At 40.5% G+C, this 12571-nt stretch overlaps 1 protein-coding gene across 1 annotated transcript; it reads left to right on the top strand.

Moving 5' to 3' along the window:
• Window positions 1–169: 169 nt before the first annotated feature.
• GCSH (glycine cleavage system protein H) lies at window positions 170–8134 on the top strand. The gene is made up of 5 exons (XM_069793388.1): window positions 170–336; window positions 3983–4062; window positions 5638–5701; window positions 7295–7426; window positions 8005–8134. Exons 1-5 carry the CDS (start codon window positions 204–206, stop codon window positions 8100–8102), a joined length of 507 nt encoding a protein of 168 aa, XP_069649489.1. The 5' UTR covers window positions 170–203; the 3' UTR covers window positions 8103–8134.
• The last annotated feature ends 4437 nt before the right edge of the window (window positions 8135–12571 follow it).

Genomic DNA, 12571 nt, shown 5'->3' on the forward strand with positions numbered 1-12571 from the left:
GGCTTCGCTCCCCGCCTTGAACCGAACGGCTCCTCGGGGACCGCTCTATCCCCCCCTCACAAGCCGCCTCCACCGCCGGCTGAGGGGAACGGGCGACGCCTCGCCCCCTCCCGCGCGCCCTAACGGCCGCCGCTAACGGCCGCCCCTGGCACCTCCCCCGCGAGGCGGGAGCTCCGCCCTCCGCCCGCCCGCCCCCGGCAAAGATGGCGTGGCGAGCGCTGCGGCGGGTCGGGCCGGTCCTGGCGCCGCGTTGCCCGCGCTTCTCGCCGCCGCCGCCACTACCACCGCGGGTGCCCGCGGCCCGGAGGTTGGCCACCAGCTCGCTGGTGCTGTCCGGTAAGTGGTCGGCGGCGGGAGAGAGAGGGTGGCTGGCGGGAGAGCGGCCCGGGTCTGTCAGGAGCCGTCGCTCCCCCTCCGTCAGGGCTTCCCCGGAGGGGAGGGTGGGCTGCCGCGGCCGGGGGGGACCTCGCCTCCCGGGCTGCACCCGCCCCGTCCCTGAGGCGGCCGGTGGGGGCTTGAAGGGACCTGCCTTGCCCCGAAACCCGCGTCGCGTCTCCGCCTGCCGGAGCCCGCTGTGTCGAAGCGCTTCGCCGTGAGGCGCGTCCCGTGTGGTAGGGGACGAGGGCGGCCGGGTGGAGCGGGATCGTGATGATGATGATGATGGTGGCGATACGGCGGCGTCCCCCGGGCTGCCCTGGTCTGGGACGGGTCACCACCGCCCGCTGGTGCAGGGGTGTCCGCACCGGGAACGGGGGGGGGAAAAGCCTCGCAAAATGGCTGAAGCCGTGCAAGGGCTCGTAGCCGCAGGGGGAGGTTAGTGCCTCCCCGCTTTTGGCAGCGGGGGGTTCGTTTCAACCTGTCCCTCGTCCTGGTGCTGACGCTCTCCCCGTTCCTCCTCCCGGGAGGAGCTGGTTCACCTCCCTGAGTTGGCAGAAAACTTTTAACCTCCTCTCCACGCCGCAGTTTTTTTAGCAAAGTGGCCCCGGCCCCAGCCGCAGGCTTCACTGAAGCGCGCCAAGCGTGGAGGGCACGAACTTGGCAAAAAAAAGCGGAGAGCTTTTACGGGGATCGTCGCGCCGAGACGGCTTGTTGAGAGCTGCAAGGAGCATCAGCAACAGTACAAGAAAGGGGCAAAAATGGGTGGATGGAGGAGGCAGGACTGCAGCAGTTAGGTTGGTGTGGGCTGCCAGGAAACCTGAGCCAGATTTTCGGGGGCCTTCGCCCTGTTGGGGCTAAAGAAGTTTGACTCTGTCCCTCTCACCAGCTCCTGTGTGGTGCAGCTACACAAGTGGTAAGGCAGGAGATCGACTTGCACATCGGTGCTTGGTGTGATTTTGCACTTAACGTGGTTAACTCTGAGAGTATCTGCTGCTGTTGAAGTTCTCTTTGAATGAAAGTTAGCAACAGAAGTCTGAAAACTAGAATCTGTGGTACTCTAGCAAACAGAATGTTAGGAGAGAAGAGGAGGAGAACATGCTATAAAAGTAACGACTGCCACTAAGAAGAGGTCATAAATTTCTTTCCAGATAGTCTTTTACCCTATCTGTTTAACTGCCTTCCGCTGCAAGTGAAAGACATAACATTTATTAGTCATTACTTGCAAATTAAGTGGGTCAAGATCTAAGCTTTTTTCCCTGTTCTAATTGTTTATTGTATCCATTATTTTTCTCTAGATATAACCTGAAGGAATATCATAAATTATGCTTTTGTTTTAGGCAGAGAGGAAAAATTTTGTATGCCTCTTTGTGGAGGTGTGAGGTTTTTCCTTCACTCTTCAGGTATATATTTATGAAATACTTAATTGAGGCAGGCTAAACTAAATGAAGATCTGAATTCAGAATGTGCTAGTTAAGCTGATACCAAAGTCAGGTTGAAATGAATGAAGCTAGAATAAATTTAGCTGCTCTTCTGAAAAAGAATGCTCACAGAAGAGATTTGGTATGCTTTGACATTCCATATTCGTTTAATTTGATTTATTTAATGGGCTGATCACATAAGCTCAAAGTTCGAATTTTGAGATTACTTATTAACTGTTTTTAATTTGACCTTTACGTTATTGACAATGTTTTTCATTGCATGGTTAGAATTTTTAATTTTTCACTTTTTTTTTGTTCTATAAGAAGCTTATGTGCTCTTCTGTTGAGAACATTTTACTGCCGTGTTCCAAACTGATCATGGAATTCTTCTCTTTTTTTTTTTTAACCTTGCTTTATAAACAAATCTTATATAGTATTATTATCCTACATAAAAAGATATTGGTTGGCTTCTTTGTGACATGTGTAATGTCACAAATACTCAGCTTGGGTTTGAGTTTCTGTGTCATTCTCTGTTCTTATGGTTCATTACTCATTTCCAATGAAATTCCTATGGGTTTAATGTCTTGACCTAAAATGATTTCAGACATTTGATTTCCTCCATTCATTAGAACATGTCCTGAGAGATTTTTGTAGGTATAAATAATGCTAGCTGAAATTATCTAGGGTTTTTGAGTGATAATTCATGGGAAAATACTTCATATTTGTGTTTTACTCAAAATTTTTTGTGTACTGTACTTGCAAAAACATGTATTGCTCAACTGAGGTCTATAAAACTTAGGCCATCTTCAAAGACAAACCATTTTATCTGAGACTTGCTTCTCTTACACGTGTTCAGACATAAATAAGGGGATCACAACAAATGAAACAGCTTAAAATACGACTGACTTACAGTGGAAAGATTTTAGCAGGTCTACAGCAAAAACTTCCGTTCTCCTTCATGTACAAGTTTAGAAAATACACAAGGATTTGCAGAAGTGTAGTTTCTCTAGCGGGTATACGGAGTCCAGCCTAGAGGAAGAGCCTGAGAGAATTTTTAACTCAAAAGGAAGGTCCAGTGGTACTACTCTGGCACTAATCACACAGGGAGCTCTGTTTAAAAAGTCATCTTCTCCAGCTTCTGGAACATCCCTTGCCTGATTGAATAGGTGCTACAAGTGAAAATTAAAAATAAACTAGTTTTTAAAAAAAAGGGGGTGGGGGGCAGGTGGGAAAGAGAAAGTATCTATGGGGAAACTCTGGAAGTGAGAAAACAGACAAAGCAGGTAAAATGTTAGCAAGAAAAACGTTACCCATTTCAATTACTTCTTTTGAAGTTTTTCCATATGACTTTATAAGAAGAATTGCTTCTAATAAAAGCTAGTACAAGCTGCCCTGAATCTTACAGATCTAAAATATATGTAGAATTACAAGATTGCTGTGAAAAGTCCTAACAGGGTCTTGAATAAACTATACAAAATAACTACTGTGTTTTTCTCACAGTAATATTATTAACAGAGAGCAAATTCTCTTAAGTAGCAGTTGCCTGTATGGGTTGCATTATTAATTTGCCCTGTATTCATTTGCCTTAATTTTACATAGATATGTATTTACCGTGACAATATTCAACAGGGAGAAATAGACTCTATAGGTAATGTTGGGGAGCGGGGGGCAGGCGAGCGAGCTGGGAATCAGCCACTTTGCTAGCTAGGTTGCAACTTTTTTACTTCAACTGATGGCTCTATTTAAGTACCTCGAACGAGATGCTGTAATGCTGACTAAAGCGCTTGTCAGAAACAAACACTAAATATGCTTGAAAAGCTACTGTGTTATCATAGAAATGCTTAACTATGAGTAAAGTACACATATATGTTTTAGATTCATACTTTTGTTTGAAGTAGAACTACTCCTTTTGCTCCTGTACTTTATCAGCCTCTAGATGATTGCACAGGAACTAGTAATACTCTCAGCAGAATACCTAGTGAGCTTCTACCCTGTCACTAAGCATGTCATTAGCAGAACAAAATGCTTCTGTAAATTGTATTTGCTGTTTAAAATACTTTCCAAGAAAAACGAACAAAACTAACCTCAGTAAAAATCCCGCACAGTTTAAGCCTGTAAATGCGTTAGTGTATTTAAGTGAGCAGCATGTCACTTATTTCTGAAATATCAAGTTTGTTTCATTTTAGCCCGCAAATTCACAGACAAGCATGAATGGATATCCGTTGAAAATGGCATTGGAACAGTAGGAATCAGCAATTTTGCACAGGTATTGATCCCTCCCCCCTTACCCAGTCTGCAGTATTTACGCATACCTGCTCTTGCCCTTGCTCTTTGGACACTTACTGTTTTTTATTGTTCTAATTGCATGTGCCTAATACAATGAGCGTGATTTTTGGACTTGGATCTATCACATTATTTGTGAAGTGAATGCTGCTTCAGCGTTCTGATGAATTCTTAATCACTTCAGATTGAGCCTATGGAGAGCTGAACTTGATGAGAAACTTAATGGTTCAGCAGAATTTAAAACCTCCTGTATTACTTCAGTTCTTATAGGCCTGAGGAGTTTGTGGCTATGTGAAGAGGGTATCATGCACTTTAGGCCAAATCTCCCTTGAACATGAATATGGTGCAATCCCTCTGGCTAAAGAACAATTGTGAATATAAGTACAATATGGCATATGTTTCTTACTCTAGGATAGGAATTCCTTTGGATTTTTTTGCTTTGTTCTTGTGCAAGTACTTGATTTGGAATAGTCACAGGCAAATTCAGGATAGAGATTCACTGTATGTGAAACTTAAGAAAATCTAATCTGAGAAGCTATCAGTGAAGTGGAATTAATGTTTCTTAGGACAAGCAGCGTTTCCCATAACCTCAGTTTTCTGTAAATAACACTAATACTCTGTAAGATCCCTAGTCTTTTGTGAGATAGGGCACACTTGTCAGTGAAGAGACAGAACCCTGTTCTGGTTGAGGTGATTCTTATGGTGGTAAGGCTCTTTCTTAAGTCAGTAAGGACATACATATGTATGTACATAAGTGTGCTAACAGCTCTCCAGTTGTCCACATCTCTGGCTCTGCATTTTCTTTCAGATTGCACCAGAAGTAAATCCTCTGTGCTTTGTAACAAAAAGGCAATTCCCTCAGATCATTGGGAACTTTGTCCTTTAAAACAGTTGTTATTGTAGCTGATGCTAAGAAGATCAGCAGATGTTATTTCTCTTTCTGCCTGAAGAAATCTGTATATAAACCTTGTAACTCAGCCTGAGGGTTACTAACACTGTAATAGATAAATAATTTGGCATTTGGGGCATGATAGCAAAACATTTTTTTCAAGTTAATTGTTAGAAGAAAAAGTGAAAAATACGCAGGTCTTAAAAGAATGAGAACTAAATTTAGAGACAGAGATTACTTCTATCCTTCCAGTACCAAAAGGGGGCCTACAGGAAAGCCAGAGAGGGACTTTTTACAAGGGCATGTAGTGACAGGACAAGGGGTAATGGCTTTAAACTGAAAGAGGGTAGATGTAGATTAGATATAAGGAGGAAGTTCTTCACTGTGAGGGTGGTGAGGCACTGGCACAGGTTGCCCAGAGAGGTTGTGGCTGCCTCATCCCTGGAGGTGTTCAAGGCCAGGTTGGATGGGGCTTTGAGCAACCTGGTCTAGTGGAAAGTGTCCCTGCCCATGGCAGGGGGGTTGGAACTAGATGATCTTTAAGGTCCCTTTCAACCCAAACCATTCCGTGATTCTATGATACGCAATGATTTTAGAGTTACTGTATCAGATCTCTCCTATCTATAGTTTCTTTAATGTAAGCTTTGATGGTTTTGTTTTTCTTTTAAGGAAGCATTAGGAGATGTTGTTTACTGTAGTCTTCCAGAAATTGGGACAAAATTGAGTAAAGATGGTAAGTTTCAGCTCTAATTTCTAATGAAGTAATTACTCATTCCACTCTCCCTTTGCAAAGACTAATTTTATGTAGTAATCTTTATGTTCATTAACACCATTATAAATATTCTGGATGCAAAATAAATTCAGGTATTTCTGTAAGAGACAGCTTTAATTTCAAATTTTCACTGTCAGACTGTGCATGGTAGCAGAAAGTACCTGCTTATTAAACTGTGAAGACATTTATTCAAAAATCAAATATTTGAAATATATTTTTGTAATAATTTTATCTGTACTATGTTTTTAAAATATTTATGCTTTGATTTGGACTTGCTAGTGTTTAGGCTGGCTTATTTGTAATTCTGCAGTTGTGCATTTCATGAGTTGCATGATGTGAAACATCTAATTGATATCAAGCTCTAATTTTGCTATGAATATAGGGACTCAGTAATTTTGGGGTATCAACTGTAATCATAGGTTTTTGCTCATTAGTGGCATACAAATTGTTACATTCTTAATGATTCAGTTATGTAATTTTCCATGTTAAAGAAGAGTGAGCATTAAGAGGTAAAAAGGAAAAGCCTATTCCTGTATTTACATGGAGAGTTGTCTCACTAGTATATGAAGAAAAGATTGTCATTAGCTTCAGACGTTGCAGAACAAGAATGTAGATTTACTGAGGTAAAGTAGCAGGCCTTTCTTTTGCCATCTTTCTTGTGGAATAGGTCCATATCGAACTGTTTTGGCCAAATCTGTTACATCGCATTGAATGGTGAATGTTAGACAAAAGGTCCTTCTGTTTAGGGTTTTAATTAACCAACTTGTAGTTTTGTTTTATCTGAAGGAATTTCATTTCCATTTAGTTCTTCTCTTTTCTACCCATTCTGGCCTTAGTCTAACTCCAGGCTTTCCCAGAACATGTTGTTCTCTGATTCCTTGTGCTGATTCCTATCTATTCTTCTGACAGTTCCATGTTCCTCCAGCCTCTGTCTTGTTTGCTTGTGACTTAGAGTTACTCTGGACTAACGTTGCCCCAGGCACCATTTCCATAACTGCCTACAAAACAGAAAAAAGGGAAGAGTGGCTGGGTGATTCCAGTGTGGTGCTTCTGAATGCTAATGTGTGTGTTCCAGTGAGTGCAAATGTAACGCTTGATAGTGTTTCTGAATTAAAAATGGGATTCCTGAAATTGTGGCTGTGTCTATTTTGTAACCAAATTGTGTATAAAAAGGTTTAAGTTCTAGATAAAAGGCGTATTTGGGTCTCCTGCAGCAAGAACTGGATGTGGTTCCTTGTAACCCAGTATCATATTGTATGTTGTAGGGCTTTAGCCAAAGGATTAGCCGAATGTAAGAGATTCCTGTCCCTTCTATAGAAGCCAGCTAGCTAGTGTTACGCAAATTCCCCAGAATAATTCAGGAGCATAAACATCAAATTTAATACTGCTGATCATTGTCATAAAGTTGGTGACTTCAATCTCTTTGACAGTTTTCCTTGCTCAAGATCAAGGCACTTCTTCAATGGCTAGGTCATCACCAGAATGTCTGACTAAAAAAACTAACGCGCTTTGTATTTTCCTCTTAGAAGTTTTGAATTGTATTCTGTGTTTCAGATGAGTTTGGAGCTTTGGAAAGTGTGAAAGCTGCTAGTGAACTCTACTCTCCTCTCTCAGGAGAAGTGACTGACATTAATGCTGCCCTTGCAGATAATCCAGGGCTTGTCAATAAATCTTGTTACCAAGATGGTAAGATGTCATTTTTATCTTTCAATAATTAATACCACGTGGCTTCTTGCTATCACAAATGGCTCTGCAATTCCTAGTTCTTCCAGTTTAATGATGTAGAGGCTTAAATTGAATATATTGAATGTAGTTCAAGCCCAATAAAATTTAACATGAAAGTATTATTGTAGTCTTGTCTTTGCTGACAGCTGGTTTACAATGTGCCCTTTTCAGACATAGACTGTGGTTGAATTTAAATCTATTTCCCTTGATCGCATTTCTTGGTTTTGGTCTTGTAGTAGCTCGTGATACTGAGAGGTCAGGCACTTTTATTTCAGCGTCTCCTTAATGCCACTGTCAGAGACAGTACTAAATTAGACAACTGGTCTGACTCAAAAGGCCATTTCTTATGACAGGTTGTTTGTTTGTTCATTTTTTAAAGTATTGAAACACTGTTTTGCCTGCACAGGAAATCCTGTTGATTCTACCAGTGTTACAGGGCTTGTATAGCTCCTGGGAGTACTTTTCTAAGGCAGTAACATGAATGAATCTTTCTTGTAGGATATTAGCAACTGTTTTTCTTTTTAATTTCCTAACTACAGGTTGGCTTATCAAGATGACTGTGGAAAACCCTGCTGAACTTGATGAACTGATGAATGAAGATGCCTATGAGAAATACATAAAATCCATTGAGGACTGAGCTGGAATAATGAAATAAATCCATATAAAATATTTCAGTGTAGTTTGTCATCAATCAGTGAAGTACAGAATATCCAGTTTTGGCAACCTGAAAAATACCACTTGTGATCATATATACAAGGCCATAAATAATTGCAGTGATAAAAATGTTTAACAAGGGTTCTTATTCTGTTGTCTGATTTATGTAACTTCAGAATGTTATCTATAGTATTTTGGGAAACAAAATTTATTTGCTAAAATATATACTTCCCAAGATTCATTTGACAATCAAATTTAGCAACAACAGCCTTAATATGGTAATTCTGTAGTAGGCACACAACTGTGTGTCCTAACCTGGACTACAACTTTCCCTGAAATCTTTTCCATTGCCCCCAAGATATTGAAAAGCAGTGTCTCCCTAACCTCCTGATATTTTTCCTAATTATAGTTGCAAAGATGATACCAAGAAAGAAGCCGTATCAGCTACCTCTTTGCATGATTTTTACTTCTTTACAGAATTTATTAATCTTTGTTTTCCTTCTTAATTTTACTATGTAATCAAGTAGTTCTGCCTTTGAGGCAGAAGGTATGGTCCTTGTCTTCTGATTTATATGCTTTCTTAATATGCAAAACTCATGCAATGTTAGTTTATCAAGGTTCTAGAGTAGATTGTTTAGGCTGTATTTTTTGTCTAGTAAACACTACCTATGTCACAAGTAATTAAGGAATTCTACATCTTGTGCCTAGCAATTGTGGTGATTTTGGAAGAGTAGGTACTTGTGAAAATTGTGTGATCAGTAATAGTTTGACATATAACATATCCATGTGTGTCTGTCTTTCAGATCAAGTAGGCACACTGCTGTAATGGCATCACAGGAATGAAACTAAAACTTACTTTGCAAACCAGTAAACTAAAGCAGCTGATTCCATTAGACTTAATATTTAATGAATCCACAAATGTGCACTCAAAGTTGACGTGACATATAAGGGTAAGGTTGAGTTGTACAGACCTGCACTTTAGGAAAACATAATAGTACAGCAGAGTTTTGGTCTAAAACTTTTTTCCACAATTTTAAAATAGGGATTAGAACCTAAGCACAAAACTGGAACGCAAACCAAGTATCTGTGAGTTGATCTAAGAGGAAGCAGGGGAATGTTTAATCCATATGGGATGACAAAGGCGAAATTCATATTCCTTTGGAAGTTCCTTTCAGAAGCACAGCCCTTCTAAAGGGCAGAAATACACTGCAGGTTATACAAAAACCTTTCTAATGTACAAAAATGTAGGACTTTCTTTTACAATCTGAAGGGATGTCAAAGTAATTGGTGTTTTTTTTGAAATCCTAGGAACTAATTTGTCCTACACAAGTCATAGATAAAAGCCCTGCCAAGAGAGACTCCACTGTGTATTTAAGATAAAACTATCTTCTCCATAGGAGTTAAACTGCAAAGTCTCTAAGAGGTAAGAGTGGGTTTGACTGTTCCACAGGACTCCGAACTTGGAAGTGGTTGATAAACAAAAGGCTCCAGTAAACCTAGCATAAATGCTTTAAAAACTGTCAGTACTTATCCATTATTCACAGTATCATGCAGTATTTATTGTGACAACATTCAGGGCCCAGAGAGCTGGGAGCTTGATCCTGGCCTCTTACAGATTCCCTGCATCTGTTTGGATCTCTGACCTCCGTGTGCATTTTCCAAAGGGAAAGAGAAACTTTGTCTCAAATTAGAATGAGCGCAGGCAAATGGTGATAGGAATGCATGCAAATGTTTCAATTTGTTACTGTTTCTTCCACCCTGTTTTTCCCAACTTTACTAGGGAGTAATAGGCCCTTCATTCATAGCCATGTAATATATGGCCCTTTTGGATCTCCCTTTAAAGCTTAGTCCAGAGCATTGTAATGCATTTTTATACAATTTTTCCCTTAAAATATTTGTATTCTTTCCTTTTGATCAATGAAATAAATAGTAATTTCTGTAATCCCCTAAGGAACCTGGGGAGTAGTAAAAACAGGCAAATCCAATCTTTTCCTCAAGCTTTGCCCTCATCTGTGTATTAGCAGTGGTTTTAAGGTTACACATGAATATGGATGACAACTTTCTGAAGAAACCATCTGAAACAGAATCCAACCTTCCTTTCATGGTGTACAGCTGGAGAATGGACATTCTTTTGCTTAAAGAGGAGGACTGGGAACCTCTCTATCCCTAGTTCTTTCAGGGTTTGATATGACCTTAAAGTGATTTAACAAATTTCCCAATTCCTCTTACAATGGGAACCATAATACTTAGGTGCTTTTTGTGTGTGGTTTATGCCAAGAGCTCTGGTGTTCTGCAGTTATTTAGGCCAAAGGACGTCTATTTCAGCAAATAAATATTTTTATATCTTTCTACAATCCACTCAACTATCTGAATTGTGCTGCCAAAAGAATGTATTCTTCCTTTTTTGATGTATGCTACCCAAGCAGAGCTCCCAGCTTTCAAATAATCCCATAACTTCACTACATTCAGCAGCAGCAGGAAGCCTCAGGCAGACCACCATGCACTGGCTGGAGCCAGACTCTGCAAGAGCATGAATGCAAAACTTGCCAACATGAATCCGTAATGAATGCCTTTCATCAAAATAAAAAGATGGAGTGAATGTGTTATTAGCTTTGGTCTATGACACAATGCTTTTGTATAAATCGTAGGGGAAGACATCGAACTTGTTTACCAGTGTGTGCTCCTACAGAAAATGAATAAAGGAGATGATTTTTTACAAAATAACCACTTCATCTGTGACCTCTTTAAGTCTGGATCCTGAGCTTAAGAATTTAACACTCATAATTACTGGCTACTAAACATCATAGACTCAGTAGAGAGATTGGTTTTATGGTAAATTTTGACTTCCATACTTCTCCCACAACCAATAATTCTGTCTCTGTATCTCCTAGGGGTTAATTACATCATCACCTTTCTTCTTGCCAACACTTCCTTTCTGTTCCACAAGTATCAACCAACCCCTTTATCTTTCAAATTACGTAACTGCATAATATAAGCTAAACTTGGAACTAATTTTTTCAATTGTATTTAGTTTTCTAAGATTTTTATCCATATCAGTCCTGAAAAGACTGCATACCTAACATTTTGTGGTTTTCAGCCAATAAAGTGCTGCCTCTCCCTGTGAATCTTGACCCATCATGTATGTGAATACAAATCATGTAATTGTTACTTCTCACCAGAGGGAAAAAAATCAATGGTCTAAAGCTAAAAGAACAAAAATACATAAATAATAACTCTTGGTGGTGTTTTGATGAGCATAAAATAAGGGCAGTATCAATTTCGCTGTCATTAAATTAGCAGTAAGACAATTAGCTAAGCAGCTCTGATGATTAGGTTAGAAGTGCAGCTGATCTCAGTTTCTTATGCTCCCCTTAACTGGTGTCTCCAGACAGTTGATGTCCTGTGGAAAAGGATGCTCTTTTTCTTTTTCTTCATACTGATAGATGGGGAATTTACAATCTTCCTGTAGTAATGGCTCCCATCACAGAGTTCTAATATGCCAAACTGACATGTAAAGGACATAAGATTTATCTTCACGTCAGCCTAGTCATGTGAATAAACAGAACTGCACCAATAAATCAATCAAGAGTAATCCTCGGCTCCTCAACTGAGCGTGTGAGGCTCTTCTGTTGCGATGCTGGGAGACATCACACAGCAAGAGACAAGGGAGTTTGCACCACCTGCACTGCGTATTTTGGAGAAGAGAAAGCAAACCGAAGAATAGTGCACAATTAATTAATAACACGAGTTCACCAGTGGGTGGGATGCCCCAGGTTGTCAAACGGTGCCACGCGCCGATTTAAATAATTGCAAGTTTAAAAAGAAATTATTGCATAATTTCACCACGCGGTGGCACTCAAAACGTTGCCGAGGGGGCGAAGTAGGGCAGCGCGGTCAGCCTGGTTGTCTAGTTCCCCTGCTTAGTCTCTAAAAGGTCCTACTGCAGTGTCAGGCAAGTTCCTAGGTCAGCCTCAAGATCAGAAAAAATATTAAGCACATCCTGCTTCATTGAAAACGTTTACAAAACACTCTTCACAGCACTATGTGTAACAAAGGAATTAACTTAAACCTCGTTTTATTGTACCCATCATCTTATCAGCTTTCTTCTCCCCCAGTCTCCTCTTTCCCCCTTCTTGCAGCTAAAATTTGGGCTGGTGGGGAAGGGGTGTGCATGGACAGTCTAACATTTTACCAAGTTCCAAACATGATGGCAGCCATTAAGTCAACAGGAGCCTTTCAATAACAGAGCAGAGATTGACTGGGATCTTTGGGAAAAAACATTCTTCCACCAAAGTCACAGGTGAAACTGCTTTTACGTTAATGAAGCCGCATCAGTCTTAGAGAGACTGCAAAAGTCATCTACATAACACAGCGCCATTTCTACAGACAAACATGTTTTAACGTGGTGAAATGTGACTGGACTGATGGAAAATTGAACATCCTTTGGCAAGG

Source organism: Haliaeetus albicilla, chromosome 10 (genome assembly GCF_947461875.1).
Source record: "Haliaeetus albicilla chromosome 10, bHalAlb1.1, whole genome shotgun sequence".
Classification (NCBI taxonomy): Eukaryota; Metazoa; Chordata; class Aves; order Accipitriformes; family Accipitridae; genus Haliaeetus; species Haliaeetus albicilla.

What these genes read in the sequence shown, in the direction of transcription:
- GCSH (XM_069793388.1), top strand. Translation starts at nt 204, where the DNA reads ATGGCGTGGCGAGCGCTGCGGCGGGTCGGGCCGGTCCTGGCGCCGCGT. An exon ending in GAATCAGCAATTTTGCACAG is followed by an intron (nt 4,063 to 5,637) that starts GTATTGATCCCT and finishes TTTTCTTTTAAG; the next exon opens with GAAGCATTAGGAGATGTTGT. An exon ending in GACAAAATTGAGTAAAGATG is followed by an intron (nt 5,702 to 7,294) that starts GTAAGTTTCAGC and finishes TCTGTGTTTCAG; the next exon opens with ATGAGTTTGGAGCTTTGGAA.